Source organism: Aulonocara sp. 'chitande type north' Nkhata Bay, linkage group LG23 (genome assembly GCF_057382095.1).
Source record: "Aulonocara sp. 'chitande type north' Nkhata Bay isolate Kocher_YH1m ecotype deep benthic linkage group LG23, A_spYH_male_GT1.1, whole genome shotgun sequence".
Lineage (NCBI taxonomy): Eukaryota > Metazoa > Chordata > Actinopteri > Cichliformes > Cichlidae > Aulonocara > Aulonocara sp. 'chitande type north' Nkhata Bay.
The window spans coordinates 22,045,363-22,052,945 of NC_141365.1; the positions used below are offsets into that span (position 1 = coordinate 22,045,363).

Here is a 7,583-nt window from a genome sequence, read left to right on the forward strand (position 1 = left end):
AGATGATTTCTTAAAACATGTGAGCTGCTAGATGTAATGAATGTTTACTAGTGTCTCAAGAAAAGGATCAACATGTAGTCACTCTAGAGGACCAACATACTCATGTCTACATTTGTTTTATTCAGAACATGCTGCAGTTTGTCAACGTGCACTTAAATTTAGCCTGAGAGAGAAGTTCCAGTGTGTGTTTGAAGGGACTCCTAAAGCAGGAAACCCAACCCTTCTGAATCAGATCTACACAGAGGTCTACATCACAGAGGGGGAGACTACAGAGGTCAGTCGTGAACATGAGGTCAGACAGATTGAAACAGCATCCATGACACCTGACAGACCAGAAACAACAATCAAACTAGTAGATCTCTTTAAAGCCTCACATGCAAGAAAGCAACCAATCAGAACAGTGCTGACAAAAGGAGTGGCTGGCATTGGGAAAACAGTCTTAACACAGAAGTTCACTCTGGACTGGGCTGAAGACAAAGCGAACCAGGACATCCAGTTCATATTTCCATTCACTTTCAGAGAGCTGAATGTGCTGAGAGAGGAAAAGTTCAGCTTGGTGGAACTTGTTCATCACTTCTTTACTGAAACCACCCAAGCCGGAATCTGCAGCTTTGAAGACTTCCAGGTTGTGTTCATCTTTGATGGTCTGGATGAGTGTCGACTTCCTCTGGACTTCCACAACACTGATGTCCTAAATGATCCTCGAGAGTCCACCTCAGTGGATGTGCTGCTTATAAACCTCATCAGGGGGAAGCTGCTTCCCTCTTCTCACCTCTGGATAACCACACGACCTGCAGCAGCAAGTCAGATCCCTGCTGAGTGTATTGACATGGTGACAGAGGTCAGGGGGTTCACTGACCCACAGAAGGAGGAGTACTTCAGGAAGAGGTTCAGAGATGAGGAACAGGCCAACAGGATCATGTTCCACATCAAGACATCACGAAGCCTCCACATCATGTGCTACATCCCAGTCTTCTGCTGGATCACTGCTACAGTTCTGGAGGATGTGTTGAAAACCAGAGAGGTAGGAGAGCTGCCCAAGAACCTGACTGAGATGTACATTCACTTCTTGGTGATCCAGGCCAAAGTGAAGAAGGTCAAGTATGATGGAGGATCTGAGACAGATCCACACTGGAGTCCAGAGAGCAGGAAGATGATTGAGTCTCTGGGAAAACTGGCTTTTGAACAGCTGCAGAAAGGAAACCTGATCCTTTATGAATCAGACCTGACAGAGTGTGGCATCGATATCAGAGCAGCCTCAGTGTACTCAGGAGTGTTCACACAGATCTTTAGAGAGGAGAGAGGACTGTACCAGAAAAAAGTTTTTTGTTTCCTTCATCTGAGTGTTCAGGAGTTTCTGGCTGCTCTTCATGTCCATCTGATGTTCTTCCATTCTGGAGTCAATCTGCTGGAAGTACAAGAAGCAACATCCAGGTTTTCTGAAACAACAAAAGAAACACGTTTCTACGAGAATGCTGTGAACAAGGCTTTAACGGATCCAAATGGACACTCGGATTTGTTCCTCCGCTTCCTCCTGGGTCTTTCACTGCAAACCAGTCAGACTCTCCTACAAGGCCTGCTCACACAGACAGTAAGTGCCTCACAGACCAATCAGACAATAGTCCAATACATCAAGGAGAAGCTCAGTGAGAATCTGTCTGCAGAGAAAAGCATCAACCTGTTCCACTGTCTGAATGAACTGAATGATCGCTCTCTAGTCAAGGAGATCCAATGGTACCTGAGATCAGGACGTCTCTCTGCAGATAAACTGTCTCCTGCTCAGTGGTCAGCTCTGGTCTTCATCTTACTCTCATCAGAAAAAGATTTGGATGTGTTTGACCTGAAGAAATACTCTGCTTCAGAGAAGGCTTTTCTGAGGCTGCTGCCAGTGATCAAAGCCTCCAACAAAGCTCTGTAAGTAAATATGTGTTCATCCCTTTTTTAACATTAAATTGTAATGATGCAATAGTCAGTATGTCTGTGAAGGTTCTCAGTCATCCAGGTCATCATAGTGTAAGGAGCTTGGAAAGAAAAGCGTTTGGACTTCTTTAAGTTGCTTGAAGACATTTCATCTCTCATCCGAGAAGCTTCTTCAGTCCTAGGGTCAAATGGTGGAGAATCCTTGATGTAAGCCCTGTGTCTTCAAGCAACTTAAAGAAGTCCAGACGCTTTTCTTTCCAAGCTCATTAGATGCAATAGTAATTTTTCTTGTTCAGTATTAATAAATAAGTGATTTCATTTGATCACAAATATGATTTTTTTTTTTCAGACTGAATCTCTGTAACCTCTCAGAGAGCAGCTGTGAAGTCTTGTCCTCAGTTCTCACCTCACAATCCTGCAATCTGAGAGAACTGGACCTGAGCAGCAATGACCTGCAGGATTCAGGATTGAAGCTTCTATCGACAGGACTAGAAAGTCCATATTGTAACCTGCAAAGTCTCAGGTGAGGTCAAATGATATACTTCATTGTTACTGCCTCCTGTTAGAGAAAGCTTAGTTGATCGTTGCTGCATTCTTAGTTAGAATCAATGCTTAAAAAATGAAATAAGTTTTTCTAAATCTAGTAGCTCCTCGTGGTTTTATTTTTCAGATTGACTTCCTGTTACTTAACAGAGAGAAGCTGTGAAGCTCTGTCCTCAGTTTTCCTCTCCCAGTCTTTTCGTCTGAGAGAGCTGGACCTCAGTAACAATGACCTGCAAGATTCCGGTGGAATTCTACTTTCTGCTGGATTGAAAAATCCACACTGTACACTGAAAAGTCTCAGGTCAGGATTTAGACATTACCACTGATTATGTAACCCTCTCGAGTCGATGGACACGCCAGTGCATCGAAATCAAATGACCAATTTAAGATGATATAGCAGCTAAGTTTCCCATTGAAGTGCAGACTTCAAACCACATACCATTTATTTTTAACCTGTAGCACTGTAGACTCACTGTAGGCTCCCCTTGTTAATAATTTAGTTTTATTCATTTATTTGGTAGCACTTTATAATAATGTCACATTGCCATTAGCTTACTAATGTTTGACAATGTAGGAGCAAGTCATTTATGTATCATTGCATCTTCTTAATATGACATTTATAAATACCAATGTTTATTCATCTGTTACTCTTATACCATTGTGTAAGTCAAGTGTGTACTAATGTAATTCCTTATTAGTAGGCTTGAGGAGCTGTCAGTTGAATGATCGTGGCTCAAGAGTTGGGAGTTCGCCTTGTAATCGGAAGGTTGCCGGTTCGAGCCCCGGCTTGGACAGTCTCGGTCATTGTGTCCTTGGGCAAGACACTTCACCCGTTGCCTACTGGTGGTGGTCAGAGGGCCAGAGTGGCGCCAGTGGCAGCCTCGCCTCTGTCAGTGCGCCCCAGGGTAGCTGTGACCACACTGTAGCTTGCTATCACCATTGTGTGAATGGGTGGATGACTGGTTGTGTAAAGCGCTTTGGGGTCCTTAGGGACTAGTAAACCGCTATACAAAATACAGGCCATTTACTAAAACTGTTGATCAAGCATTCTGAGAAAGATTAGAAAGAGGGATCGTGTCTCTATTTTCTACTTGTCAAATTGAGAATTTAATTTAAAAGCTTTCTCCTCACATTCATAGTGTTGAATAATTACTCCCCATCAAATCTTTAAGACCAGTTAGGATTCAGCAAATTTACTTTTACTACTTTTAAGATTAGGCTTCATAATTTCCTTTTTGATAAAGCATATAGTTAGGACTGGATCAGGTGACTCTGAATCTTCTTAGTTAACCAGTTTAGGTTGCTGCGGCTTCCCATGATACAATGAGCAGGTTTCTTGACTGTCCTGATGTTCTGTCTAATGTTGCAGGCTCTTATCTTACATTGTGAAGCAATCTGAGACAACTTTTGTCATCTGTTGGAATTGTCAATTTATAAATAATGCTAAATTTAACTGAATAGATTAAGTGCATTATCTCTGTAAAGCAAAAAAGAAAAAGAAGTATTCAGAGTTTTCATAATTTTATGTTGAGAAACTTTTGAAATTCTTTTGAAATACAATTCTGAAATTCCACAATTTGAAGACACTGGATTTGTGAACCTCTGCTCATTCTTACATCTTAGCAACTGCTTCACTAAGATTCTCTTTTTATACCCAGTAACGATATTGACCTGTTGCCAGATTAGCTGCAAAATCTTCCTTGAGCTGTTTCTTATTAGTACCACTTACTTTTACAACCTTTTGTTGCCCTTGTTCCAACTTTTTTGAGCTGTCTTGCTGTCTTTAATTTCAAAATGAGCTAATATTTTTCATGAAATAGTAAAATGTCTCTTTTGAAACATTTAATATATTTCTGAGTTCTATTTTTAAAAAGTATAGTTTCATGAGTTTTGTAAATCATTGCATTCTGTTTTAATTTAAAACCTTGAATTAATTATATTATGTGTCTGTAGTCTTTCAGGCTGTCTTATTGCACAGAGAGGCTGCATTTCTCTGGCTTCAGCCCTGAGCTCCAACCCTTCCCATCTGAGAGAGCTTGACCTGAGCTACAATCATCCAGGAGAGTCAGGAATGAAGCTGCTTTCAGCTGGACTAAAGGATCCACTCTGGAGACTGGAAACACTCAGGTACAGAAGGAATGCCTGATGCGGGAGGACAGGTGTTTTTACCTTCAGTATCAAAAAAATAAATTGCTGCAGCCTGAATATACAAACATCAAAGAGGTAGACTCTTTAAACAAGATGCTCTTTTATTCAGAAAGTTACTTAAAATAATCAGCTTTGTGATTAAAAAAATTTTTTTTCTGCCTTTCACTATTTGTGTGTGTGTGTGTGTTAGTATATCCTGTTATATTGCACCACACTGTGACATTAATAAAAAGTAGCTCTAAATATATTATTATATATTTTAAAAACATGTCTGTATCTTTTACAATCACACTCCTCAGCCTCCCAGTATTGTTTATGCCAGGGTACTAAAGAGGAGAGTCCATCTGTTAGTTGAACATTGGATTCAGGAAGAGTCCTTATTGTGAAACACTTAACCAACTTTTTATCCTTTCAAGGATATTCGAGGGTGCCCAACCAACTTCATGTGTTTTGTGATAGGGTCCTTAGGGGTGTCTTGTGGGGGGGGGGGGGGTAATTCATGAGTATGGTGTCTGGTCCATTGTTACAGGCCATGTAGCCCTTGGCAACCATAGTGAGAACTTGGTTTATATTTAAAGTCAGTTGGAATAATTTCTGGTGGGCGTTGGACTCAACCAGGGCTATCCTTTGTCACCAATTGAGTTTTTTTCTTTTGGCTTCACCGGTTAGTGAACTTCAGCTTGCACTGGAGCTACTTAGAGTCTTTAAACAAGCGTAAAGTGGTGTGAGTGAGAATCAGCACTTCTAAGCGGAGAAGTTTAAGAATCTTTGGGTCTTGTTTCAAAGTTAGGGTAGGGGGAGTTAAAATAAGACTGACAGATTGGTCTGCCCTAATCAATCTGGTGTGATGAAGAGACAGTTGGGCATAAAAGCAAAGCTGTAGATTTACTGGTCAGTCTATGTTCGTACGCTCACCTACAGACTGGTGTCTTGGATACAAGCGTCAGAAATGAGTTTCTGGCTGGGCTCTCTTTTAGAGTTGGGGTTAGGAATTTGGTCATTAAAGAGAGAATAATAGTAGAGCTGCTACTTTTCCATATCCAAAGGAGCCAGTCGAGGTGGTTTGTGGATCTGAGGCCTGTTGTTAAAAGAAGAGGGGGTGCTACACAATGACAAACATGACCCTATCACAACTCTTTTGAGATGTCACTTCCAACAAAAATGCCATTTTGTTTTTTAAATGGTAGACTCCCAGTGTGAACAGTGAATGTTTTCTTTGTTCTATTGTAATAAGACATATAAGTTTATGAGGTTTGCAAATCACTGCATTACATTTTATGCACTATATGCAGATTGTTCTGCTGGTCCCAACTTTTTTTTTGGAATTTGGGATAAATAAGTCTCTTTGTGGATTAAGACTTTTAAAATTGAAAAAAGTAACATTTCATGTGATTTCAGTGTTACGTTGATGTGTCCTTGTCAAAAGAATGTGCTGGTCTGACCCCCTCCTCCTTTCAGGGTGGAGCCTGCTGGAGTCCGATGGTTGACACCAGGTCTGAGGAAGTGTAAGTGTGTTTTTAATGTGATTCATGAAAACAAAGCAGCACACATTCAACCATCTTCAAACTGTCACATCACTCATTCACATCTCTGATGTCAGGAGTCATTATCAAAGTGTCAATCAATGAACAGATGATGGATCAATAACTGCAGCTGGATTGTGTTTGTTCTCTCCATCAGATTCCTGTCAACTCAGAATTGATACAAACACAGTGAACAAAAACCTCAAACTTTCTGACAACAACAGGAAGGTGACACATGTGGAGGAGGTTCAGTCATATCCTGATCATTCAGACAGATTTGATTACTGGCCTCAGCTGCTTTGCAGTGATGGTCTGACTGGTCGCTGTTACTGGGAGGTCGAGTGGAAAGGACTGGCTTACATATCAGTGAGTTACAGAAGAATCAAAAGGAAAGGAGATAGTAGAGACTGTACCTTTGGATTTAATGAAAAGTCCTGGAGTCTGAGCTGTTGTGATGACGGCCCTCCTTCTGTCAGTCACAATGAGAAAGTAACATTTATCTCCTCCTCCTCTGTGTCTAACAGAGTAGCAGTGTATGTGGACTGTCCTGCTGGCACTCTGTCCTTCTACAGAGTCTCCTCTGACACTCTGATCCACCTCCACACCTTCAACACCACATTCACTGAACCTCTTTATCCTGGATTTAGAGTCTGGCTTTCTGGTTCCTCAGTGTGTCTGTGCTGAGTTGAGTATAAAGAGAAACACTCTGACTGTTGAACAGATAGTTCAGTCTATACATGTCTGTCTCTTTCACTCAGAAAGTGAGACTCTCCTGTTTCATCAGAAGATAAAATTTCTCTTTACTCTGAGTTTAGATTATGATCAACATTCACTGAAGCTCCAATGAAACCAGCATTTTCTTTAACTCTGAAAGAAAAATATCTCTTGATACTCATTACTGGTTAAAAGATTAACTATATTCTCATACTCATGTCAGGCTCTTATTTAATATGTAGACCGTTCCTTCATTTACTTTCTGTGATATATAACTGGTTACATGTATAGCCCTGACGTTAACCTTGGTCTTATGTTGAGTAAACATCACCTACAGACCTGTAAGTAGGAGAGCTGAACCCATTTTCCATATTTTTATTTTGTTTGTAAGTAAGCGTTTTTTGTGTTAATTAAAAGATATTTATGACAATAATTCAATTAAATTTTATTTATATATCCCACCTGTTTTAATGTTGTTGTTTTTTTCTTTTTCAAATAATTGTACTGATAACTGTTTTCAACCACACTGATATAGATTTATATTCACACTGTTAACACTGGCAGTGTTGGGGAGTAACGGATTTACTCGAATGTTACGTATTTAAAATACAAAATATGAGTAACTGTATTCCGTTACAGTTACCGTTTAAAAAGGTGGTATTTAGAATACAGTTACTTTGTTGAAATAAATGGATTACACGGCGGTACTTTCCTGTTTCATATTGTGGCGGGTCA

General features: G+C 40.2%; 1 protein-coding gene across 2 annotated transcripts in view; it reads left to right on the forward strand.

The window, feature by feature from the left end:
• The window catches only part of LOC147301706 (protein NLRC3-like), a 12,548-nt gene extending 5,239 nt beyond the window's left edge, over nucleotides 1-7,309 (forward strand). For both annotated transcript variants that reach the window (XM_086284176.1, XM_086284177.1), the window contains exons 6-11: nucleotides 126-1,914; nucleotides 2,270-2,443; nucleotides 2,591-2,764; nucleotides 4,417-4,590; nucleotides 6,070-6,116; nucleotides 6,292-7,309. In XM_086284176.1, coding sequence (XP_086140302.1) covers nucleotides 126-1,914; nucleotides 2,270-2,443; nucleotides 2,591-2,764; nucleotides 4,417-4,590; nucleotides 6,070-6,116; nucleotides 6,292-6,818 — 2,885 coding nt within the window. In that variant the 3' untranslated portion in view covers nucleotides 6,819-7,309. The remainder of the gene's footprint in view (nucleotides 1-125; nucleotides 1,915-2,269; nucleotides 2,444-2,590; nucleotides 2,765-4,416; nucleotides 4,591-6,069; nucleotides 6,117-6,291) is intronic.
• The last annotated feature ends 274 nt before the right edge of the window (nucleotides 7,310-7,583 follow it).